Source organism: Heterocephalus glaber, unplaced genomic scaffold (genome assembly GCF_053883595.1).
Source record: "Heterocephalus glaber isolate CG9 unplaced genomic scaffold, H.glaber_assembly_v1.0 deba00001141, whole genome shotgun sequence".
NCBI lineage: Eukaryota > Metazoa > Chordata > Mammalia > Rodentia > Bathyergidae > Heterocephalus > Heterocephalus glaber.
In genome coordinates this window covers 2,470,763-2,496,208 of record NW_028258201.1, presented here as the reverse complement: position 1 = coordinate 2,496,208, position 25,446 = coordinate 2,470,763, and the positions used below count along the sequence as shown (strand labels likewise).

The 25,446-nt window shown below is 62.7% G+C and overlaps 1 protein-coding gene across 10 annotated transcripts in view; it reads left to right on the top strand.

Annotated features, from left to right (window-relative positions):
- Grm4 (glutamate metabotropic receptor 4) overlaps window positions 1–25,054 on the top strand; it is a 68,514-nt gene extending 43,460 nt beyond the window's left edge. For 3 of the 10 annotated variants that reach the window (XM_021259989.2, XM_004846759.4, XM_021259999.2), the window contains 9 exons: window positions 286–421; window positions 2,303–2,457; window positions 3,466–3,606; window positions 10,962–11,162; window positions 11,306–11,442; window positions 13,700–14,635; window positions 19,436–19,682; window positions 23,381–23,520; window positions 24,222–25,054. In XM_021259989.2, coding sequence (XP_021115648.1) covers window positions 286–421; window positions 2,303–2,457; window positions 3,466–3,606; window positions 10,962–11,162; window positions 11,306–11,442; window positions 13,700–14,635; window positions 19,436–19,682; window positions 23,381–23,517 — 2,090 coding nt within the window. In that variant the 3' untranslated portion in view covers window positions 23,518–23,520; window positions 24,222–25,054. Of the gene's footprint in view, window positions 1–285; window positions 422–2,302; window positions 2,458–3,465; window positions 3,607–10,961; window positions 11,163–11,305; window positions 11,443–13,699; window positions 14,636–19,435; window positions 19,683–19,970; window positions 20,024–23,380; window positions 23,521–24,221 lie in introns of all 10 variants that reach the window. The other 7 variants (XM_087210481.1, XM_087210487.1, XM_087210483.1 and 4 more) reach the window with 7 other exon arrangements.
- Window positions 25,055–25,446: the final 392 nt, after the last annotated feature.

The window sequence follows — 25,446 nt, the reverse complement described above, 5'->3', positions numbered from 1 at the left end:
ATTTGAGGCCCGGGAGGCTCAGGGTCTGGCCTGAGGTCACTTACCAGGGTTCACACCTAGGGACTCCTGATGCTGTACCACCTCTAGCTCATACATAGGGAAACTGAGGCCAGAGGACTTCAGTGACATCCCCAGGGTCACCAGCTGGAAAGCAGGGCCAAGATTCGTGCTGTGGCTGTCTTGGCCACACACCCTGCCCCAACCTGGCCCCGGGCCTGGCAGGTCTCCAGCTGGGCTCCCGGGCCGCTGCACCCCGGCCGATGACTGACACTGCCTGTCCCACAGGGGGCGTCTGTATCGCACAGTCGGTGAAGATCCCCCGGGAGCCCAAAACAGGCGAGTTCGACAAGATCATCCGGAGGCTCCTGGAGACCTCGAACGCCAGGGCCATCATCATCTTTGCCAACGAGGACGACATCAGGTGAGGGGTGTGCAGGGCCCAGGGCCCGACCCCCAGCCCAGACAGGTGGGGCGTGAGGCCAGCCCACCCTGCCGTGCTCTTCCGTTCCCCTCTTTTCCTGCATCCCTTTCACCTGCCAGGCCCGGCCAGCGGGAAGCGCTAGCCTGCGGGCCTGGGGCCCAGACCCAAGGTTCCCTTCCCACCCAGCAGCGGTGTGAACTCGGCGAGTGTGCCAATCTCTCAGGGCCTCCTTGGTGCTATGTATTATATATGTAATAAAGCAGTGGCTGCCTAATAGCATTTGAAAACTGAATAGCAGAAGTGGCAGGAAGTAGGTGCCCAGTAAATGCTGGCCACCGCGAAGCCCCTCCCCTTCTCTTTGGGGAGCTCAGCGTACAGGGAGGAGGTGCAGCTGGGTTCCTGGCCTGGACCAGGCCCTCCCGGGCCTCAGTCTCTGCATCTGCAGACTGGGAGCAGCGGACGCTGGCTACCAGGATGTGTCTGTAGGACCCCTGGGCCAGCCCCGTTCTGCATGTCCACCCAGGCGGGAGTCACAGGTGGGGGGCTGGAAGGTCACTAGGGCCTCAGAAGCCAGAAGGACGGACTGCTGGGGTGTCTCCGGCAGGAACAGGACCTCCATTCTGACCCCCCAAGCTTGGCAGGGGTCGCTCCCACCCCCTCAGGGCACACAGGGCCCCCAAACTCTGGCTCTGATGCTCCCGAGCCACCAGCGTCCTGCCCCTCACCCACCTCTGCACCCCCACCAGGCCAACTGCTTTCGGGGACTCCACCAGTCAAGGTGGACCCCCAAGCTGGGAGGGAGGACAGAGGCTGGGCAGGATGGGGTGAGGATCTGCTCCAGAGCCGGCTGTGGGCAGGCGGTGTGGAGGGAGGCGGGTCATTTCTGGAAATCCACGTGCATTTTCAGAGGCAAATGGTAAAAATAAATGCAGGTGACTTTGCAGGGTGCTGGGCTGGGGCTCTGCCTCAGGACGGCGGAAGCAGCTGGGTATTAATAGGGCTGTGGTGGGCTCTGAACAGCCTCCCTGCCATTAGCGGTGGCCCACGTGGTGGCTGGGGGCGGGGCTAGGAAGTCTCAGGGTCAGAAGATGGAGGCGGGAGGCGGCGAGGGGTGGCCTGGGGACTCATTCCTCTCTGGGACCCCCAGCCCTGCTGGCCTGCTGGCCACAGCCTGCACAGGCCCAGTGCCACCTGAGCCCTGGGTCCCCAGGAAGGGCAGGGACAGCGTCTAGCATAGCGACCTCCTCTGCTCCAGTCCCTTCCATGGGGATGTAGGGTGAAGGGATCCTGCCTAGGGGCGGTCATTGAGGACCACTTAATCATGGAGCACCCCCCTGGGCCTTGCTGGGCTCTGTTGCTGGTTTGATTGAGGTGGCCGTCATGTAGGCCCAGGGGTGGTGAGCAGATGCTGACCCCACACCCTCATCCACCCAGTAGGGTGGAGAGCAGCTCTGGGAAGACCTGGGCTTTTGGCACAGAAGGGGGTGCGTGGAGAGGGCCCCGCTGGCCCCTGTGCCAGAGGTGAGGGGCAGAGGCAGGAGGGTGTGTGTGACAGTGAGGCTGGCCTACATCTGTGCGGACCCAGGCAGGGCAGGTGGATTCCGGGACCTGGGTCAGACATGGGCAGGTGTGGCCTGGGGAGCCAGGTGTGGCCTGAGGAGCCCTGTGGGCTCGTAGGCAGGAAAGGGCCGGGCACAGGCCTGGGGCAGGGCAGCGGCTGTGTGGGCTGGAGGAAGGGGACCTGGGCTGGGATTCGGACACGCAGGTGGGCAGCTGTGGGCCTGGGCTCGGCGGGTCAGGTTGGGGCCGGCATGGGCTGCAAGGGGCGCGGGCATGGGGGGAGTGCCAGACTCGGCTGGGCTGGGCAATGTGTGTCCCCAGGCGTGTGCTGGAGGCGGCACGCAGGGCCAACCAGACGGGCCACTTCTTCTGGATGGGCTCCGACAGCTGGGGCTCCAAGATCGCGCCTGTGCTGCACCTGGAGGAGGTGGCCGAGGGTGCTGTCACCATCCTCCCCAAGAGGGTGTCCGTGCGAGGTAGGCTGGCCCCGACTGCCACACCATCCCGGACTGACTGTGCCTCCCCTCCTCCTGCCTGCCCCCTGCTCCCTGCTCCCCAGGGTCTTTCCTTTCCCCTCCTTGGCCCGAAGCCTCCTGTGTCCCGGGCTCTGGGCTGGGAGGCGTCCAGGCCACACCCAGCCCTGCAGAGCTGGAGTGCGGCAGACTCAGGCCTGCTGTTCCTCCTGCTCAGCACTGTGCTGTGCTGTGGGCGGAGTGTGGCACGCTCAGAGCCTATCTACAAAGGCTTCTGCTTCACCCCACGCCAGCCGCCCTCCCCCTCTGCACAGGACAGCTGAGTCCTTGCCCTGGCTGCCCAGTCCTCTGCCAGGAGCAGGGAGCAGGCTCCGCGGGGTGCCAAGCAAGGGGCAGGTCCAGGAAGGCGGCTGGGCCTGCCCTTCACTGCACCCCTCCTCTGAAGGCAAACCCAGTCACCTGGGCAGGAACTTTGCAGGCGGCAGGTTGACGTTCCCCTCACGGCCTGATGGGCAGGGGCCTGGCGTCCGCCGCGGGAAGGCAGGCCCAGGCTTCCCCTGTCCTGCATCTGTTGGACAGCCCTGCACCGATGGGGCTGGAGGGCCCTCATACATCTGTCCCCCGTGAAACCCTCTCCAGCGAGGCTGAGAAGGGGATGTGCTCAAGGTCACGCAGCAGCGTCCTCTTCCCCCCAGCCGAGCACGTGCGGGAGCGGAGGCCCCACAGCCCCCAGGCCCGAGCCGGCACCCACTGTCCCTTACTGGGGCCGACAGTGCCGGCCCTTTCCACACCTCTAGTCACCCCAGCAGCCCGCGACGCACCCCACGCACGCGGGGCGGACGCATGCACGGAGACCCCGTGACCCTCCCGGGATCAGCCGGCTCTTTCCGTTCAGGACCAAATGAAATGAGACGCTGCGACGCAGGGCGCGCTCTCCTCCCCGAGGGGCGGTCGGGCGGGCGAGCGGACGTGGGACTGCGGCCCAGGCCCTGACCTTCGCTTCCCCGCCAGGCTTCGACCGCTACTTCTCCAGCCGCACGCTGGACAACAACCGGCGCAACATCTGGTTTGCCGAGTTCTGGGAGGACAACTTCCACTGCAAGCTGAGCCGCCACGCGCTCAAGAAGGGGAGCCACGTCAAGAAGTGCACCAGTGAGCATGCGCAAGGGCGGGGCGGGGCCCGGGAAACGGGGCGGGGCCAGAGCCAGTTTAGGGTAGAGCGAGGGTTTCGTGTTACTGTAGAAACCGTTGTGGCCCTTGGTTGGCAAGCTGCCTGTGACTGGGGGAAGGAGCCCTGGGGTCGCAGCAGAGGCGACACCTTGGGGACCCCTTGGGGTTCATCTGGAAATCCTGGGGCTAGCCCACAAAACAGTCCAGGTCCAATCCACAGTGATCTCCGCTCTGAACAGAAACCACCTCTAACCAATCAAGGTTCCCTCAGTCAGTCACTCAACAATTGCCAGTTTTGCTCTCAGGAACGCCTGGCCCTGTTCTAAGCATGGTGGAGATGTGGTGAACCAGAGTCAAAGTTCTCTGGGAGTTTTTATTTTAGTGGAGAGGCAGATGACAAGTAGATAAATAAATTATAGAATATGCCAGAAAGAACTGTGCAAAGAAACCAAACAGTTAAGGGAAAGAAGGGGAAGTGGTGTGTGTGAGGGAAATTGCCACCTTAAAGGGACCGGGGGAGCCCTCTCTGCAAAGGAAACATCCGAGGCCTGCGCAGAGCGAGCCCCAGGACCGGGCAGCGAGTCTGTGACTGACCGGTGGGCACCTGCCAAGGCCGGGGCACCGCGATGCTGCCCCCTGGTGGCCACGGTCCACAGGTCGCAGCCTTTGGAAGGTGGGCCCAGCTCTCGGTCGGCTCTGCAGCGTGGATGAGCGTGTGTGAGTGTGCCCGGGAGGCTGTGTGCGCACGCACGTGTGCACTGCATCCGTGATGAGTCCGTGTGCCTTCTGTGGAGGGTTACGTGCTCCCGGGTGAGCTGCTGCTGACCCGAGCACACCGCTGTTCCTCGGCACCCACTGCTCCAGACTTCCCAAAGGTGTCATTCTTTTCCCCCTCAGGGCGGGGGCGTCTGTAATTATCACAGGTGGGATATGGAGGGTCAAAGAGGCCAAGCAGCTGGCTCCCGATGCACAGCAGAGGCCTTAGTCAAGCAGTGAGAGCAGGGGGGCTGTGAGGGGTAGACCGTGCCGGGCCCTGGGGAGGGTCACCGAGCGCCCTGTCCCTCCTGCTCTGGTGTAGGGATTGTGTGGGAGTGGAAAACCGCACAGGCACCTGGCCGTAGGCTGGGGATGGGAAGGCGGGACCGGAAGTGGGTGCCATGGGGGTCAGGGCTTTCTGGGCCCCCGGCTGTCTGGCAGGCCCTGCAGGCTGTGTCCCGGGACTCCTGGCTCTCCGGAAGCCCTAAGGGCAGTGTCAGATCTGAGTGCCTCAGAGGTGGGGAAGGAGGACGGGGTCAGGTCTCAGCACGCAGTCCTGCGGTGAGCCCAAGGCGACCTGGGGCCTCTGGGCCTTTGCTTGCTCATCTGAGAAATGGGGTTGATGGCGAGCCAGCCCAGGGGTGGGGGCCCCCAGAAGGAAGTGAGGGGTGCTGGTGGGGTGCTCTCAGTCTGGCTGTGCGTTAGCATGGCCCGGGAGCTTGTGGTACGCTCCAGCACCCACTGCAGACTCCTAAATCAGAACCTCGGGTGGGGCCCAGGCTGTGGAGGCTTCTGAGCTCACTAGGTGACGGTAATGAGTGTGGTACAGGGGCCAGGTTCCTGGGCCTCGTCCACAGACTCAGCTGGGGCGTCCTGAAAAATTCCCATACCTGACTCGCTTCCCTGGACATCCTGTTACAGCTTGGACTGGGTGCACCTGAACCCCAGGATGTAACAAGAAGGCCCCCTCTGGTTCCAGGGACTCTGTCTCGAGGGGGAGTGAGTGGCAGGGGCACGCGGGCACCCCAGGCCTGGGAGGGACCCAGGCTCACAGGGACAGGGGGAGGAGGGCGAGGACAGTGTCTCCAGGCTGACCCCAGTCCATGCTGCCCCCTGTGGAACCCAGCAGAGGCTGGGCAGGGCCTGTGTCGGGTGTGAAGAGCCCTCTGGGAATGTGTGGGAGCCCTGTGGGGAGGGGAGGTGGCTCTGGCTCCCCAGCCCCCAGTGAGCTGGGACCAGGAGGGCTGGAGGTCACCGAAGAGCCGGACTGGGCTCCTGGAGGCGTGCAGGGGAGGACATAGTCCTGGATCCAGATCCAGGTCAGCCGCCTCCTGCTGTGTGACCCTGGACAAGTTATTTGACCTCTCTGAGTCTAGATGTTTGTCTGTAGAACCGGAAGTCACCGCCTGCCTCCATGGGTGGCTGTCAGGTGAAGCTGCTAAAGAGGCTGCGGAGGGTGAAAAGGTGCCTGAGAACGCCTGCCCCTGGTTCAGCGAGGCGCTTGGAGACTCGGGTTGCAGACCAGCAGTCGGGGGCTGCAGTAGCCTGGGGCTCTTGGCTCCAGACCTCTGAGGGCTTGGCACCCCGGAGAAGGGAGTGTGCCAGCCTGGGCGCGGGCTGTGGATGCCACAGGCATAGCGCCCTCTCCTGGCAGAGAAACCGAGGCAGCTGGAGCATGGCAGTGTGCGGCGGAGCCCCCCTGCCTCTTGCCGTCTCTGCCCCGGCTGCCGGTGTCTGGGGACTCACTGCCACCCTCTGACCTCGGGCTCCCGGGGCCTCACCGCCCGGCTCTGGCTGCCTCATCCTCTGCTGTGGTGGCCCCTGTGGCCTCGATGGGATAGACGCTGTGGTCAGGCTCTCTGTCTCCCTCCCACAGGCCCGGCCAGCCCTGCCCAAGACGGGCGGGGAGCACATGTGTGTCCTTTGCCGAAGCCATTCCTTTGGGCTCTGCCAAGGACGGACCGGTGAGCTTCTGAGAGGGCGGGAGGACCATTCCATCCTGGGTGTCACCCCTGGGGAGGCTGTATCTGTTCCTGCCTTCATTGCCCACCCCTGTGAGGCTTGGGAGCAGGAAGCATGTTTCCCGGAAGTCCTGGAAGGAGGACAGCAGGCAGCAGTCAGGGTGGCAGCAGGCAGGTCACTGCTGTGAGCTTTTCTCCTGGGCCTCTGGGGACAGAGGAAGGAGCCCTTCCACCCTCCCATGGGGTGTGAGGCAGTGCTGGTCTGTGGACTGCAGCCCCGTCGCCGAGGTGGGTGCTCCGGAGGGCACTGAGTCCCCAGCGCCTCAGTTTGCCCAATGCCTGTGCAAAGAGTGCAGGTACCACAGCTGGGCCTGGGGTTCGTGGGACCTGCGTTCTTCCTCAGGGGTGCGGCTCTCAGCTCTCCGAGCCGGGAACCCTGGTGCTGTGCCACTTGTGGCAGTGTGTCCTTGGGCAAGAACCCCGGCCCCCAGAGCCCAGCCGGCAGCTTCCGGTGAGCAGGAAGCACCCACAGGGCACTAGATGGCTCTGTGAGGGGCATCTCTGTCTCCGTCTCCGTCTCCGTCTCTGTCAGCCCTGGGAGGGCAGCGCTGCCTGCCCCCTCCTCTCCCAGCCCCACCTGGAAGCCTGCAGAGCAGGGCTTGGGAATTAAAGTCATAAACAAGGCAGATGTGGCATCCGTCTTTCTGACAGCGCTGCCAGCCAGGTGATGGCTGAGCCGAGGAAGGCTCGCTTTATGAGGAGGTAGAGAAATTTACTGCCTGCTGCTTCCCGGGGCTGGGAGCTCGGGCGGGAGGGAGGGTGGCACACGATGGCTGGGGTGAGTGGGAAGACACCAGTCACCCAGCCTGTGCTAACAGCAGCCGTAAACATAATAATGAAAACAGAGGAACCATGGCAGTTAATGTTTGCATAGGATTTATCAATTGTCCAGCTCTGTTGTAGGGCTCTGCATTTCATCTTCACAGCAACCCATTTTACAGATGAGAAACCGGGGCAGACGGAGGTTAGGACTTGCCCAGGGTCACACAGGAAGTGGCAGCACTGGGATTTGAACCCAGAGATGTCCTGCCTTGGCTCAGCTGATGGCCCTGTCCCAGCCCTCTGCAGCCTCCTTCCTGGGAAAGGGCAGGAGGGCAGTGTTTGGGGCCCTACCCTGCAGCGGCCCTGCACTCGTGGCTCCCTCCCGCTGTCAGCGTGTGGCGCAGGGTGGCGCCGGCCCGACCCCTCGATGCCCGGAAGCCGACCTGCACTTGTTAAGAGGCTGGCCCTGTCCACTCGTGCTGGGCTCTGCCAGGGCCTCTGCCTGGGAGCCTCTGCCAGTGGGGGGCGACCTGGCCTTGCGGTGGGGGGGCGGCGTGCGGGTGAGGCGGTCTGTGCTGTGGGCTCCGAACCTAAGCCCGGGACAGGAGAGAGCAGCAGGGGAGGTGAGGCTGGAGGGGCGATCGCCTAGGCAGAAGCAGATGGAGCATGCAGGGTGGGAGAGCGGACCCATGGGCTCAGTTTGCGATCCAAACTCAGGCTGGCCGCTGCCGGGTGGTGGCGGAAGGGTCAGGTTCTTGGCAGATTCTCAGCGTGGCTGCAGCTTGCCAAGGAGTCAAGGTGAGGGGAGGACCACAGAAATCCCAGGGTGACTCCCAGGTTCTTGCCGGACAAGGAGATGGATGGAATTGCCGTGGCCCTGGGGTGGGGCCAAGGGGAGCAGGTGTGGTTAGAAAAGAGGGGGCCAGGACAGAGCCTGGGGGTGCTGGGGACGGGAGAGGAGGAGGGGCCGGGGACCCCGAGGCTGCTGTCCCTGAAGGGAAGGGCGCATCGTGCAGGAAGGGCGGCCGCAGTGCACGGTCACTGCTGTCAAGGGAATTCGGGGCCGAGGGGGGTGAGGACGGGGCTGGGCCCCTTCCCTGAGCAACTCGGGGTCCGCAGTGACCTCCACAAGCTCTGCGTCCTAGGAGAGGCTGTGCAAAGCGTGACTATTGTGGGTCAGGAGAAAACGGGGCAGAGAAATCGGTGCCAGTGACAAGGGACCACTCTTGGCAGGAGCTGAGGGATGCTAGCCGGGGAGGACTTGGGTCTGGAGGGCTTTAAATGGCAGAAATCACAGCATATTTCTCCAAAGATGGGGAGTCTCCAGTCCAGGGAAAACTGGACGCTGGCTGAGGGATGTGTCGCAGACAGGGCAGTGAAGCTCAGAGGGGCTACGGGACCGCCAGGCCCGGCCCGGCCAGGGCCAGAGCGGGGTTTCTAGCTGGCTGTTGGACCTGGATGTTCATGTCCTGCTTCTCAAACTGGGGTCTGTGGGCATTGGGGACACGGCCTTGAGGTCAGACTTTGGGGGACCTAGATGCCCCCTGGGGATCTTTGTAAACTTTGTGTTTTCACTTTGCTGCCCTCAGAAGCGACCTCTGCCAACCGCAAGTTGCCACTTGTCAGCGGCTGTGATCGTTTGCAATTGGAAGTCACTGTCAGAGCTGGGGCTTCCACTTCTGCAGCCAGCGTTCCCATCCAGGGTAGGCAGGATTGTTCAAAGGGCCTCAGGGATTGCTGTAGGTCGAGGTGTCTGGCTGTACCCCGGAGCTCTCAGGCTTGTCGCAGGTCTGGCCCACACTGGGGGACTGGCTTCGCCTCCTAGACGTGGCCCTGCCTGCTCCAACTGTGCCCCAAAGTACCACGGTGCAGCATCCCCTGGGACCAGGAATTGGCATGGAGCAGAGGCCGAGTTTTAGGGGAACAGAGCTCAGGGTGCAGAAGCCAAGGCTGAGCTGCTTAGAGACCCAAGATCGGAAAGCAGGTGACAGGTGGGGTTGAGGGAGGGGAGGAGCCAGCAGAAACTGCGGTGGGGTCCCAAGCAGGACAGGGACTTGGGGACCCTGGCTGGCTCCCTGGGAATGCCAGGCAGGTGGAGGACAGTGAGCTGGAGGGGCCTCAGAGGGCCCCAGGCGTGTCAGGATAGGAGCGCTGAGGCCGCGAGGTCGGCTGTGCCCCAGGTGGGTCAGGTCCATGTCACTTTCAGTGCCCTCGTGGCCCCAAGGCCAGGTCACCACCTGGATCACATCCCAGGAGACAGAGGGTCCAAGAGACCCGTTTGTAGCCCGGATGGTGAGGCTGGTCCCGGCTGTGTCTGTGCCTTGGCTGGCCCCGGGACCCTCCGGGCGCTCCCTGGAGGTTTGCACAGAGGCCGAAACTGGTGTGTGCGCGTGCAGATTGTGAGACTCAGGTTCACACCTGTAGTGTGTGTGGCATGGACATGGACCTGCAGGGCTGCCCAGCCCAGGATGGGGAAATGACTGATCCGGTTTGTGTTCAGTGTGGCTGTGTGAGCACATGGATGCCCGTGTGTGCGCGTGTGCAGGTGTGAATATGTGCACCAGGCGTGCACATTTCCCCTACAGACGTGTAGCTGCGTCCCTGTGGCGGATCCGGCTACCCTGATGCAGGGGCTGCTTTGGAACTGCATGTGCATGTTTGCACACGAGTGTAGGACTTTGGGTCCCGGCCGGGGAGGTGAGGGGGAGACACAGAGGATGCTGGTTATTTCAACCTTGAAAACCATTTCAATTACAATTTACAACCTGCAGACAAGGGCTGCAGTCACTGTAGTAACCACAGCTCTGGGATTTGACGGAGAAAATCCTCCCGATGGTTCCCCAGCTGGCTGTCACCCATCTCTGCCTCTCTGTGCCCGGGACACAGTTAGGACATCTTCAAAGTGTTGGCGCTGTCACTGCCGCCGTGTATCTGGAGTTCATCTCCTCCCGTGACTCTCAGACGTGCGTCTCTTGCTTCCTCCCTGAGCCCCCTCCCTGCGGACCCGCAGGCAGGCGTCCTTGACCCTGGTCAGGTCTGGTCCAGCACTGGGGGGCAGGGCCTGGGGACAGGATGGGGAGGCAGGCGGGGGTTCACGGATCAGGCAGTAGGAGTGCACTTGGACCTGTCATTGGTGCATCTTGAGAGACCCGGGGGACACCAGGGGGCGTGGGCTTCCGGGTTGAGGAAGCCCTCGGGGGCCTTGTGACCCCAGTGGCCCAGGAAGGGTTGCTTCAGCTGGCCCCTCCGAGGAGGACCCCCAGGACCCAGAGGCAGCCACGCCCATCTCAGGCGTCCTTGGGAGCTGGTGTCCCCTCTCCGTGGTGGCTGCAGCCCCCTGCTCCGTCCCTGCTTAATAATTTATCCCTCTTCCAGGTCCGGGGAGGAGTGAGCGTGCTGGGGCCGCGTCCTGCGCTGTCCCTGGGGCTTGGGGCTTGGCTGAGGGTGGGCCTGGTCCAGGAGGGCCTTTCCAGGCCCCAGCCCTCGGTTGCCCTCTGGGGACAGTGTTGTACCTGTTCTTTCTTTCCTGGCTCTCAGAACCCTGGGATCAGGGTCTGGGCCAGCAGGCAGGGAGGGGAAGCTGGGGAATTTGTGTCTCATGTTCATTCCCGCCTGTGCCTTGACCTAGAAATAACGTTGCCTGTTAACACAGCTAACAGCTTTGGCGCACCGTGAGGCCCGGGGCCGGGCGCACCATGAGGAAGGTGGGGGTTCTGGGAGCTGGGGTGCCCCTCAGCAAGCCCGTGTGGCAGCGCCGTGGGGAGGGGCCACAGGCACCTGGGCCGTGTTTCCTTGCAGACCGGGAGCGCATCGGGCAGGACTCCGCTTATGAGCAGGAGGGCAAGGTGCAGTTTGTGATCGACGCCGTGTATGCCATGGGCCATGCGCTGCACGCCATGCACCGCGACTTGTGTCCCGGCCGCGTGGGGCTCTGTCCCCGAATGGACCCTGTGGACGGCACCCAGCTGCTTAAGTACATCCGAAAAGTGAACTTCTCAGGTGGGGCGTGGCGCAGGCCTGCAGCAGGGGGCAGTCCTGCGGGGCGATGGGGTGTCTTCGGAGGCTTCTGAGGGCTGGAACCCCCAAGGTGGCCCCGGGCAGCCCCAGAGCTCCCCTGAGATGTCCTCCCCCCGCCCCCACAGGCATCGTGGGCAATCCTGTGACCTTCAACGAGAACGGAGACGCGCCCGGGCGCTATGACATCTACCAGTACCAGCTGCGCAACGGCTCTGCAGAGTACAAGGTCATCGGCTCCTGGACCGACCACCTGCACCTCCGAGTAAGCAGGGCCAGGCGGGGCAGGGCAGCGGGGCTCAGGCCAGCCCAGTCTTAGCTCAATGATCTTGGCTCCCAGACCACAGCTGCCCACAGGAACTTCCTTACCTGCCCCCCTCCCAGACCTGAGGCCTGAGGCCCGCACCCCAAATGGAAGAACAGGGCAGCCTGGGCTCTGCTGCCCATTCTGGCCCTGCCCCATCCGGTGCCTGGGTTGTCCTCCTGCTACCACCGGGTGCGGTGCTCTGAGTAGATGAGTTCATGTCCCAGGGTGAGGACCAGGGGCTGCTGGGGGTGGGAAGGGAAGTGGGGCTGGTTTGGATGGAGGACAGGGTGAACTGTGACCCGTGGGAGTTCGGGCATCCTGGGGGAGCTGCATTGCACCTGTTGCCTCCTCCTGTGATGACCTCTTCCAGCGAGGAGGCCCTGGAGCCTCACTGAGACCCCCTGTGTCCCTGCAGCCTTCTGAGCCAGGGGAGCTATCCAGGGGACCCGGGCCTGGGGACACAGGGGCTCTCCTGAGGCCACACAGCTTGGCGAGCAGAGCCCCTTCCTGTGCTGGGGCTCCTCAGCTGCTGAGCCGAGAGACAGGACAAGGAGGGTGGGCGTGCTTGGCAAGGAGGACGATAGCAAAGTGCTGGAGGGCGGGCGTCTCACGTGGGTGCAGAGGGCAGTGCAGGGGCAGACTCGAGTCCTTCCCGAGCCGTACTGTGAGTGTCCACTCTATGAGGCAGGCACTGTCCTTGTCGCCATTGCCCGGGCGTGGGAGCTGAAGGCAGGGCTGAGGTGCAGGGCTGTCCCCGTCCAGTGGTACAAGGACCCCCAGACAAACTGTCTCCATGGCCCAGCCCGGCCCAGCCCACCATGCCCTCCCGACCCTCGGCCGGATGGAGCTGAGGTGGTGGGAGCAGCTACTGTCTTCTTCCAGTGGGGAGGCCGAGGGGCCTCTGTCCAGGTGCCTGAGTGTCGTCGCCCTGCCTGGGTTGTCCTTATCAATTCCCTGGAGTTTCCCTGGGCCTCTATGGGGGCGGGGCTGCAGGATCTTGGGGTGATGAACATGAAGGCCCCACCCTCCCGGAGCTGCCGTCCTTGTGGAACACGCAGGCAGCGTTGACTTCTGGGGGCGGCGTCCTCAGGAACATGGGCGAGGGGCTTCAGACCTGCTGTCCCTGCATCAGTGACACAGTCAGGCCAAGAGGCCAAAGTGCTTGACCCTGAGCAGCACCTGTGACCCTAGGCCATGACCCTCCTCACTGCCCTGACCTGGAAACAGAGTCTCCAGAGCACCGCTGTCTCCCGCATCCCGGGAAGGCCTCCCTTGGGCCCCATGGTCACAGTGCACAGGGCCTGCTGGGGCCATTCCCGCAGAAGGCTGCTGGCCCCGGGGTGACACATCCGGCAGTGCCCAGAGCCGCTGGGCAGCCTTCTTACGGAGGTTCCCCTTTCCCCGGCTATGAGGTCCTCTCTGGATCCTCTCCCAGCCTTGCCCCTTCCTTAGCTCAGAAACCCTGCCCAGACCCCCAGCTGGCAGGTGGGACTTCTCAGGGGTGAGCACCTGCCGTGTGCACATGCCAGTCCCGAGGGGTGCCCTGTGAGCGAGCTTTTCCTGCAGGCTGCTTTGCTGGAGTGGGTGTGTTCAGCGAGGCACCCCCTTCAGCAGCCCAGCGCCCTCACTGTTTGGGGCCGCTCCCTTAGTTCCGGATAATGGGATGATTCAGTGGGGCATGCGCACTTCTGTGCTCCTCTGCTCCGGGCGATTGTATCTTCAGGACTGGAGCTACGAGTAGCACTAATCTAGAGCCAGAGGTAAAGAAATGCTAACCCTGGGCACTTAGTAAGTGTCCTCTGGTTTAATCTGCTGGACTGGGCTCCCCATGTCACTTGATCGCCAGAGGCTCAGCAGGCTGAGCCACAGGGCAGCGCGTTCCTGGGGGCAGGGGCTGTTGGAACAACTGCTGCGGTGCCGGGTTTCGGGACACGGTGAGCAGCGAGACCTCGGGGGGCCCTGTGTCAGGACGTCCCGTCCTCCCTGCTGTGGTGCGTAACGCTCGGTTGCCACTGCTGCTGTCGGGGCTCTGCTTCTCCACGAGTCTTGAGGGCTTTTGTTTCTTGCAGTAGTCACGCCGCTGGAGCTTGCTTACCTCCAGCTGTCAGGTGCTGTGAGCCCAGTAGGAGTCCAGGCGGTAGGGTGCCCCCTGGGGACGGTCCTGGGCACTTGGGCCGAGGGTCCTGAGGCTGCTCTGCTGTGCTGTTGTTGCCAGATAGAGCGGATGCACTGGCCGGGCAGCGGGCAGCAGCTGCCCCGCTCCATCTGCAGCCTGCCCTGCCAGCCGGGCGAGCGGAAGAAGACGGTGAAGGGCATGCCCTGCTGCTGGCACTGTGAGCCCTGTACCGGGTACCAGTACCAGGTGGACCGCTATACCTGCAAGACATGTCCCTACGACATGCGGCCCACGGAGAACCGCACGGGCTGCCGGCCCATCCCCATCATCAAGCTGGAGTGGGACTCACCCTGGGCCGTGCTGCCCCTCTTCCTGGCTGTGGTGGGCATCGCGGCCACGCTGTTCGTGGTGGTCACCTTCATGCGCTACAATGACACGCCCATCGTCAAGGCTTCCGGCCGCGAGCTGAGCTACGTGCTGCTGGCGGGCATCTTCCTGTGCTACGCCACCACCTTCCTCATGATCGCCGAGCCGGACCTGGGCACCTGCTCCCTGCGGCGGATCTTCCTGGGGCTCGGCATGAGCATCAGCTACGCGGCCCTGCTCACCAAGACCAACCGCATCTACCGCATCTTCGAGCAGGGCAAGCGGTCGGTGAGCGCGCCGCGCTTCATCAGCCCCGCCTCGCAGCTGGCCATCACCTTCAGCCTCATCTCGCTGCAGCTGCTGGGCATCTGCGTGTGGTTCGTGGTGGACCCGTCCCACTCCGTGGTGGACTTCCAGGACCAGCGGACGCTGGACCCCCACTTCGCCAGGGGCGTGCTCAAGTGCGACATCTCGGATCTGTCACTCATTTGCCTGCTGGGCTACAGCATGCTGCTCATGGTGACCTGCACTGTGTATGCCATCAAGACGCGCGGCGTGCCCGAGACCTTCAACGAGGCCAAGCCCATCGGCTTCACCATGTACACCACGTGCATCGTGTGGCTCGCCTTCATCCCCATCTTCTTTGGCACCTCGCAGTCGGCCGACAAGGTGAGTGGGGCCGGGTGGGGCCTGCCCGGCTGCCTGCCCCACGCCTCCTGCTGGGCCTTGCAGGGTCCTCTGGGCGCTGGGTTTTCCGTCCTCTCTCCCTGTCTGTCCCTGCCACCCTGCCCTGTTCCCTGGGCGTCTCAGCTCGCTCCTTTACCCTTCTCCTCTCCCCTTCTTCCTGTTCCCACCTTTGCTTCCCCTCGCTCTGCTCCGCTCCCTCTCTTCCCTCGCCCTTTCTCTCTTAGCCTTGCGCGGATGCCGATGTCCTCATCCCATCCTCCCCGGACTCCCCCTCCCCTCTCTCTCTGGCCAGCCCCGTCTTCCTTTGGGTCCACTTCTTTCTTCTCCCTCCTCCATCTGCCCCTCCCGGGACCCCCAAGAGTCCCTGTGCTGTGAAATGTATGGGCTCCTTGTCTCCCCAGCCCCTACTGCCCTGGGGCTCAGAAGCCTGGGGGTGGGCAGTGCCAGCTGAGGGCTCTGCCCTCCTGGCCTGGAGCTGCAGCCCCGTGTGCCAGGCCTGAGGGTCTGCACACCCTGGGGGTCCTGCGAGCTCTGCCCACGTGCCAGGCTGGGCACTGCCTGGGTGACTGGGATGGGGGCTACCTCCGAGGCTTGGGAGTCACCGACAGGCATCATGGTGGGCTGTTTCTGACCGGGATCTGGACAAGCCAGCTGGCCTCTCTGGCCTCAGTGTCCCCACCAGTAGTTGGGGCCCCCTCCTTGCCCTGCAGTCCTCTGGCATTGTAACAAGTGCATGGTGGCACTGTGGGTGTAGCAGCAGATCTACAGAGAGGAAGGAGTTTCCATGCTGGCAGCTCCAGGAGGCCCCTTCCAGCACCTCCTGGGGGTCACCGGAGTCTGCATCTGGGTGAGCTGAGCTTCCTCCCCCGCCACCAGCCCCAGTTATCAGAGCCTCCACTTCCAGATGTGGCCAGCACCCCCCCCCCCGCTGCTCTCCAGGCTGCCCCCTGGCTCTCAGATGCCCCTGAGGAGGCTCCCTACAGCAGGAGCCCAGGGTGACCCCCAGAGTCCCAGAGGGGCAGGGACTCGCTCTGCCCCCCCAGCAGCTGGCTCATGGATGTGTGGCTGTGGCACTCAGGTTGCCCCTGTGGTGTGGGACATGGGGCACCCCCCCCCGCCTCTGAATGGAGCCAGCTGGAGCAGATGAGCTCTGAAGGCCTTGCCAGCCCAGATGCCAGGTGTCCTAGCAGCTCAGGTTGCCCCTGACTGTCTCCTCAAAGTGACCAGACCTGAAATGCAAGCTGCAGGCATGGCCATGGGCGTGTGCGGGGGGGGGGGGGGGCGGCAAGGGGCGGGGCTGCTGTCAGGAGTTGGGGCAGGGCCTGGAAGTGCGTGTGCACAGTGGTGAGTGTGCCCTCTGATGCAGTGCATTCAGGAGTGGATGGGCTGGTTCATGTGTGCCATGGGATTCACGTGTGTGTGTGAGCAAATCGAGCATGTGTGCCCAGGTGTGAACTTGCACACCGCTGTGTGGATGCAGGTGTGAGTGCATACAGTGACTGTATGGCTGTTTGTGTGACTTGTACATGTGTGTGTGCCCCAGCTCCGTGAAAGGTGTGTGTGCAGTAGGAGCATGCAGCCTGAGCTCAGGTGTGAATGCAGGCGTGCAGGGGAGCACGGGGGTGTGTGCATGCCCTCGCACACGCTCAGCTGTGTGGGTGGGGTGCGGAGTGAAGCTGTCCGTGCTGCTCCGGTGAGCAGGTGGATGGATTTCCCCACATTAGCCTGGATTTCCAGGGCTTAGCAGCAGTGTGGAGTGTGGCCCTGAGCTCGCCTGAGTGGCTCCCTCCACTGGGCTCCCGGGAAACCAGGCCGGGCAGGCCCTGGTATAGAGGTGGGCAGGCAGCGGGACCCTCATTTGCCTGATTTGTAGACTGAGCTCCTCAGTCCTTGCCCTGGGCCTTGGCTTCCTGTGCCCACCGGCCTTGCAGGTCAGCAGGGTGCTCACGGTGCACTGCCACAGGCACAGCCGCTCCTCTGCCTCACGCCCAGCTCTGACAGCTCCTTCTCACGGGGAGCGCATGCATGCCTGGTGCTGACACAGCCTGGTCACCGGGAGCAGCAATAGTGGAAGGCCAGGCCCTCTGCAGGCTGGAGTTGGGTGGTAGAAGAGGAGAGGTCACATCCTGAGCCCACCCCTCTCTCTGCTGCCTTTAAGATTCTCCTGGTCCCAGCATTTGAGAGGCTGAGGCAGGAGGATCACTGCGAGTTCAAGGCCAGCCTGGGCTACATAGTGAGACCCTGTCTCAAAAAACAAAAATATCCTCCCGGGCCTGCCCTCCCCTGGTGCGTGCTTCTCTGAGAAAGGCTCATGTGCTACCTTGTAGCACAGGGGACCTGGAAACCCCACCTGGCCAAGGGCGGGCTCCAGAAACTGGTGGGAGTTCCAGACCTTGTGGCAGAGAAGCTGGGGGATGGGGAACCCCACTTCTGCCCCAAACAGAGCCCACCTCAGCCTGGGTGTGGCCGGTGGAGCCCCTACCCCGGGGCCTGCTGGGAAGGAGCGGTAAGCATATCGTAGCAGCCTGGCTCCAGTTTGATCTGGTTATGCTCTGCCCAGCGCTGTGTGCAGAAAGGGTCCCAGGCTGTGCCAGTGTCTGTGCTGGTGCCTGTGCTCCGGGTGGGGACCATGGTCCTCAGGGGCTGGTGTAATGCTAAGGGCCCTGTCCAAATGTCACTTAGAGCTCAAGGCAGCGGCAGCTGGGCATTAAACCCAGTGCGCCCCTTCTTACACAGGCTCCATGACGCCAGCTCTGCCTGCTTTAATTGCGGGGGTCCCTGGCACCCAGAGGGGAGCCATTTGCCCAGCCTCTCACTGTGGGCCAGGGCAGAGTGGCCTCAGAACCCAGGTCCCTGGCCCCTAATGCAGGGTGGTGTCCACTTCCGGGCCCCCTCTGCCCTGAGAAGGGCCTGATCCCTGGTGCCATTAAGTCCACAAGCTCAGCTACACACCACCCCATCAACAGGGTGGAGGCACAGGGTATAAGATAGGTGAGTTAGTTCTCGTCACTGGGCACAACACTTGACACCCACAATTTAACAGAGGAGTTTAATTTGGCTCACGGTTTCAGAGGATTCAGTCCATGGTTAGCTGGTTCCAAGGCAGGAATATCACGGTGGAAGGGTGTGGAGGAACAAAGCTGCTTGGTTCATGATGGCTAGGAATCAGAGCAGGGGAAGAGGGTCAGAGAAGAAAAGGTAAAGAACCAGACATAGACTCCAAGGTCACGCCTCCACGACCCTCCGAGACACACCCAGAACTGTGTGTTACTAATCCTCTTGATGGCTTCCCAAGCTAAGGAAGTTGACACAATTGAGCTTAACTGTCACAGCAGGTATCTGGCCCCAAGAACCCGCTGTGTGAACATAGAGCAGTCCCTCAGGGAGCTGCAGTCTAAGGAGGGAGACCCACTTTGTCCCCAGCAACTCCTAGTTCAGCAGTGAAGAGTCAGGTGACAGGCCCAGTCTGGACTTACCCAGGCCACTGCTTGGGTCTCTGCTTGGGGGACCTCATGGTTAGGGAGTAAGGGTGTGCATTAATGACTTTCCTATTGGTGGGACAAAATACTTGACACTCACAACTTAAAGGAGGAGAAATTTATTTCGGCTCAGTTTCAGAGGGTTCAGTCCATGGCTGACTGGGTCCAAGGCACATAGGCATGGTGGAAGGTCCTGGAGGAAGAAATCTGCTCAGCCTATGGCAGCCAGGAAGCAGAGAGAGAAGGCAGGACCCGGGGCCAAGCGTACACTCTTCCAGGTCACACCCCAGTGACCACCTCCAAGCAGGCCCCACCTCCTAACAACACATTCAGGCATGAACTCACCAGTGGATGAATCCACTGGTGAGCGAAGCTCTCCATGATCCAGTCATCTTCCAAATGCCCCTGTGACTTCAGGAAGTAAGTCCAGACCCGTGTCCCACACTGGGGGTCAGGCAAGGCTTCCTGGAGGAAGTGGCACAGTGGCCCTAGGCGAGGGGCTTAGGCCCCATGGTTTGAGGGCCGGACATTGTTGCCAAGACCTGCAGGCGCAGCTTGGGTCTCCCTTGGCTCTGCCCTGGCTGAGGGGGCCAGAGGGCAACTGATGCCTGGAGGAGGTGGTGGGGGGCAGAAGACAGGCAGGAAACCTGGGGTGGGGGTGGTGGGAATTGCTGGGCCCTGGCTGGAAGGGCTCGCTATTGAAGAATGGATTATCCGACACCCAGATTGATGGGCTTTCTTCTTGCTAAACATCTGTCACTGTTAGTGTTGGCGAGCAAGCATGAAATGGGCTTTGACTGTGCTGCCACCGCAGTATTGTCGCGTGCCGTGGATCCCGTGCCAAGGCCTGCTCATCCCAGTGGCACATGTGGCAGGCGGTCCCTGAATGAGGGGCTCGTTCAAGGGTGGCGGCACCGCCCCTGGGAGTCATTTCAGGGCTCACCTCACCCTCAGTCTGTGTTGGGGCCCTTCCCGAGGTTGGCTGTGGTCCCCCGGGCCACCCTCAGGGGTGTCCCCAGATAGGAGGCAGCACTGGCAAATACATGCATGGCACTGGCACTCACGGACAGCAGCCTCCATGCTTAGCACTGAGCCAATCAGTGTCGGTGGCCATGTTAGACACGAGGAGGCTGAGGCACAAGGACGCGAGTCTGGGAATCTGGCCTCGAGTCCCAGATCCGCAGCATGGCTCGCTTCTGCCCGCAGCCCGAGTGCACAGGGCGGGCTGTCTCAGGGTGGGCGCTGGGCAGGGTCAGGCCTCGAGGCCAGTGCAGGTGGCCCTGATGCCACCCCTGCCCTGCAGCTGTACATCCAGACGACCACGCTGACCGTCTCGGTGAGTCTGAGCGCCTCGGTGTCCCTGGGAATGCTCTACATGCCCAAGGTCTACATCATCCTCTTCCACCCGGAGCAGAACGTGCCGAAGCGCAAGCGCAGCCTCAAAGCTGTGGTCGCCGCTGCCGCCATGTCCAACAAGTTCACGCAGAAGGGCAACTTCCGGCCCAATGGGGAGGCCAAGTCTGAGCTGTGCGAGAACCTGGAGGCCCCAGGTGAGTGTGGGCCCCGCCCACCGAGGCCCCGCCCAAGACCACGCCCCACGCCCCACCCCCGAGTGAGTCCAGAGCCTCCCGAGGGCGAAGGCCAGGCCGCCTTAGGAGCGCCCAGCTCCTGCAGGGCAGTGAGACCCAGATGTCCCTCTCCTGGGCCTGATGGCTGCCTGTGTCTGCCAATCCAGTCCCTCGGGGAGGAGGGCCCCTGCCCGGGCCCTTTCAGAGGGGGCCCTGAGAGGGGCCTGGGGCCCGAGCAGCTGTAACACGCAGCTTGGCTTTGTCCGGCAGCCCCCTAGCAGGGCCCAGAGAGATGGGACCCAGGACATGGGCCGCTGGGACAGGTGAGTGAGGGCCTGGGGTGGGCCAGGGTGTGGACAGGAGGCCTCAGCGAGGAGGGTCGCGCTGTGCCCTGTGGGGTTAGCTTGCACCTCAAAATGACAAGGCTCGGTGGTAAACTCAGCTACTGGGCTTGGGGGGGCAGGGACCGCGGCAGGACCCGGGTGGATAAGGCCCGCGCCCTGTCTTGGGCACTAGTGGTCCCGTTCTGCCGCCCTTACTGTGGCCCTACTGCCTGCTGGCTCCCGTCCTCCAGCAACCAGAAGGCAGGCAGGACTTTGGTCACGTGCGTGTGGTGCAAATAAGGACCAGAGAAAGGCGAGGGACTCTTCCCAGGCACAATGCCAGCAGGTGGCACGGCAGCTGACCTCACACCCCACAGCCACCTGCTGCCTCCTCCTCCTCAGACTGGTGGTGGGGGCCTCCCTGGCCTCCAGCTGCTCCCTGTGGGGAGGACCGGGGGTCTGTGGTTCCCTCAACTCACTGCGGGCCCAGCTCCCTCCCTGGGCCTGGAAGGGGCCTGGGTAGTTTAATGGCAGCCTTGCTGTGCACCCCCATTGTCCTGGGGGCGTCTTTGGGTGGGAGAGGTGCAGAAAAGCCCCATCCCCCCGGAGTTTCCACCCTGTACTCTTCCTCCTGTGCTGGGGACAGGCCAGAAATGAATGCTTCCCATGGCAGCCGGGAGATGCAGGCTGCAGGAGGGGCCTGGACCTTTCCTTTCCCTGGGATGTTGGAGAGCCTGGAGCCTCCCGGGGGCCTGGGCAGTTCTCGCCTCTCTTGAGACCACACGGCAGAGCAGTGTCTTGTGCCCCATGACGTCCTTCCTCCCCTGACTTCATGCTCCCCACATCTCCGGGGTCCCCATCCTCTGTGGTGTGGCGTAGCTGGCTTCTGACAGGACCCCCTTGGCCACTCTGTCCCTCCCCTCCCTGCTGACCTCTGGCTCTCTGGTCCTGCTCCTCCTCTGCAGCCCAAGCTCACCCCTCTGCCACCCAGGCTCCCTTCTGGGGCCACCATGGCCCTGTGGGTAGAGAAGGGAGGGGCGGAGCATCCTTGTGGGAAGCCCGCTGCTCAGTCTCCCAGCTGCCCTTCTGAGTGGATCTCAGAGACCTGGAGGGGACACTAAGGTGCCAGAGGGACCGCAGAGGGCGTGGCCTTCCCAGACAGCTCAGGTGGCCTACACTGATCCTGTGCCCACCACCTGCGCAGGCTGGAGCCAGACAGTGCGGCCCGATGGGGCTTGGCCGCTCCCTTCAGGGGAGGGTCACAGCCCAGTGCCCTGTGGTGGAGGCCAGGGACAGCGGCACCTCGCTCCCACTGTCTCAGTGTGGTGACAGGACCGCGGAGGCGCCGGGGATTAATGCCTGGGATGGCTGTCCGTCCAGAGCGGGTGTGAGTGGGAGGGGAGGTGTCACTTCTGAGGAGCGGGGACATTTTTCGCTGTCACTGGCATGCTTCGTATCTTTAAACAAACAACAGAATAAATAATTTAGGGGCCGATGGCAGGCAGATTGGGTGTGGAGACACAGGGCGACAAATGGCTGTCAGCATGCGCCTCATGCCACCCAGCTAATTGTCATGTGAGCTGCGGGTGACTGAAGACCATCAGGGAGGGGCTGGTGTCAGCAGGGGGCCGGCTGGGGGTGTCCCTGTCCATCCCCATGGCTGGGGCTCCCAGCCCCGCTGCCTGGCACCGCACAGGGTTTAGGGTTTAGGTGTTCGCAGCCGGCTGTGGGCTTTACCATCACCCCGTTACAGAGGAGCGCCCACGGTCAGGGTGCTGGCCGGGCCGGGTGCCGGGTGCTGAGATTTCCCGAGCAGGGTGCAGGGCCCGGCCCGGGTCTCCCGGCTCCAGGCCCAGCTCTTCCTTTCTGCCTCACTGCCAGCTGCCAGGGCCCAGCCAGACTCAGTGCTCCCATCTTCTGGAGGGTGAGATCCAGGTTCCCGAAGGGCTCTGGGGCTGAAGGGGATGGCCCGGGGGACCCTCCTCCTCGAACTCGTGCCTCCCCTCACTGGCTTCCCAGGCCACTCTCCAGGCCTCCCTCTCCCTCTCCCTCTCTACCCAGTGGCTTTAGCTGCTGGTGCTTGGAGCCGAGCCGTGGAAGGTTTCACAGAGGGAAGCTCGGTTTTCTCACTTCACCAGGGGCTGGTGGAGCCCTGCGGAGTGGTTGGACGTGCAGTCGGGTGGTTAGCTGAGCAGCTGCGCCTCTTTCCTGACTGTGGAGGGTTAGACTGGTGGAAGCACCGGAGGTGGATGGCAGCCCCGTGGGAAAAGGAGTCCAGGCAAAAAGGGCCACCTGGCTCACCGGTGTCAGCAAAGGCAGGGAGGGTGAGGCCTCCCGTGTCCCAAATCGAGCTCTGCTGTGCCCCCCACCCCCCACAGCCACCTGCCCCCAGGTCCAGGCTTCCTTTACCCAAGTGGGCGCCAGCCCAGGCCACCTCCTGGTGCCCTCCCACGGTCCCTGTCCTCCTCGTCACCCGGCACCCTGGAGGGCTGTGGGAGTTTATTTATAAACTGTGGGTGCCGTGCTGTGTTCTGATTCTTTTTTCTGGGTGTCATGGCCCCATTTCCTTATATCAGCAACTGTTTGGGTGGCACCTGACACTGGACACTTCCCTACCACTCTCTAGCTCAGTGACTGTTCGTTCTCTGCTTGAATACTCCTGCAGACAGGGAGCTCACTTCTACACCCAGCCTCTTTACTCAGCTCCGTTTGTTGTTTGCTTTTGCCATGCTGGGGACCTCAAGGTTCCCCGCTGCCTGCATGGTGGCCTCTTGGCTCACCCTGTCCCCAGCAAGTCCCTCTACTCATGAAGGACCCCAGGAACACAGGAATCCTGTCTGTATTCATGGGTTTCTGGTTAGGCCACAGTGACTGTGAGGTCCTAGAACAGAACGGCAGGGACGTTTGTTTCTCTCTGACAGAGAGTATGTGGAGGGAGAGCAGGGTGGGCCCAGGTTCCTTCCATCCTGCTGCTCCGTGGGTGCCCAGACAGGCTGATGGCTCAGAACTGGAAGGACAAGGGGCATGCTCTGTTTCAATCACAGGATGTGGGAGTTGCACGAAACCTCCCGCCAACCTCCTTAGCAAGATGGCAGCCTATGAGGCCCTGCCTACCTGCAAGGGAGGCTGGGAAATGCAGTCCTTCATTTGGCTGTCCAGTGCCCAGAGAAGACTGGAGAAAGCATAGTAGGAACAGCCTGTAGACTGCCACAGGGCCATGCCCAGTTTCCTCTTCAGGTGGCAGACACGTCCCCTTTCCTGGGCTGACGGGACCTGCAAGAGATTGGGGCAGCTTTACAACAAAAGATAGCATGATTTTCTTCCACCTGGCTCCCTCCTGTGGGCCCTTGATTACAGGCCATAGCGAGAGTCACCACCTCCTGGCAGCACAGCACAAACCAAAGTCCTCGGTTGCTCATCTGCCCCGTGGGAGACCCATCTTTGGCCCTGCTGGGCTGCAAGTCCACACCCCAGTGGGCAGAGGACACTCATGAGAGGTGATGTCACCACCTGGCTGTAGAATGGACGCTGGGCTGGGCCCCGTAGGGGAAAAGGAGATACCCGGATGTGCCACCGAGCTCCAGTGGGGGGGTGAGGGCCAGCATGGTGGGGGGCAGAGAGGAGGTCATCTCAAGGCCAAGGGGCGACGGGACCCTGAAAAATGCAGAGGTCGACACTCAGAGGGCCGAGAGTCCATCCTGAGCCTCAGCTTCTAGATGAGCAAGGCCTCTCCCTCGGGGTCACCCTTTCCTCGTCCCAGGTCCCCATCTTCCTAGGCCACCATTCTGCACGCATGTTCTCACAGGAGCTCTTCCAAAATCCCAGTGCTTGAACTTCTGAGAGCGGTCCCTTTGATAATTCTTTACGGTTATGTAATTGTCGCACAAACAAAGGGAACATTTCAGGGTGTGGTGGAGTTAGGAGGCTGCAGGGCTCTTCGGGGGTGGGGAGGAAGGCCTCAGAGGAGTGGCTTTGGGAGGGGTGGTACACAGGTGGGGCAACCCAGCTGACGGGTGGAGGAGGGAGACCCAGGAAGGGGGGGGGCTGGCACGTGGGTGGGGGAAGGCAGCTGCTGAGTCCAGGGGCTTGGTCTGTTTGCACAGGCAGTGGGGAGCATGGTAGGTTCTGTGCAGGGCAGTGCCTGCAGGAAGAAGGCGTGAAACTGGCAGCCCCTGACTCCTGGTCTCTCTGCTTCCAGCGCTGGCCACCAAACAGACTTACGTCACCTATGCCAACCAGGCCATCTAGCTGGGCCGCCGGAGCCTCAGGAGAAGCCACAGCCCCGTGGACGTCACGCTGCAGGCCCGAGGCCCAGGCCCCGGCTGATGTCCTGCTGGCCCGTGGCACCCACGGATGTGGCTTGGTGCTGAGGACAGCGGAGACCTGGCTGTCCCTGCTGGGAGCCTGGGCAAGCCGGGCGGGCACCGCAGGAGCCTTCGTGTCACTGTCGCACAGGGTGCAGGCGTAGGCCCGGTGCCGGTCCTCTGTTCCTCCCGTCCGTCTGTCCTGCTGGTTACCTTGTCCGTCCCTTTGGATTTCTGTCCTTCGTTCTCTCCGCCTGTTTTCTCTGCACGTCCGTCCATCTGATCTGGTCCTCGGCTCCCGTAGTCCCTTCTCTCTGCTCCCCCCCTGCCCTGTCCCTGCCCTCCTGGGACCCCACATTATGCCCCTCCCGCATTTTTCTTTCCAGCCCCCACTTCACTTTCCTGATCCCTCAGTCCACCAATTCTTCCACGTTGCAAGAGAAAAAAGGAAAAAAAATCAAAACACAAAAACGCCAAAACAAAAACGAATCTCCAGTGTGTTGCAAGTGCCACGCCCTCCTGGTGGCCTCGTGTGTGTCCCCGTGGCCGCTGCCCGCCGCCTGCCCCACCCGTCTGCCGTGTGTCGTGCCCGCCTGCCGCCTGCCCTCTGCTGACCACACGGAGTTCAGTGCCTGGGTGTCTGGTGATGGTTATTGATGACATGTGTAGCGCATGATTGTTTTTATACCAAGAACATTTCTAATAAAAATAAACACATGGTTTTGCACCTGGGCTCCGCATCCACTGTGAGACCCGCCAGGGACCACAGCTGACCCAAACCCAGAGGGGTGGAGTGGGAGGGCGGAAAGGGCTTGGGGCTCTGGGCTGCAGTGGCTGGGCCCGGGCAGGGACTGGTGGCTGCCTAGGTAAGTGGGGTGCTGTCCCTGCCCTGCAGCCCGGAGGGACCACGTCTGCCACTGTGAGCAGCTGGGAGGTGTTAGGGGCGTGGCTCGGAGGAGGCCCTGCCAGGGGAAATGACAGAGCCTGGGACACAATGAGGACAGCGCAGCTGCCTGCACCACCCCCGCCCCTCCCACCTCACAGCTGGCGGCCAGGACTCAGGGAGCCAGGCAGGGACCCTTGCAGGGTGGCAGTGCGGCTGGGGCAGGCATTGCTACC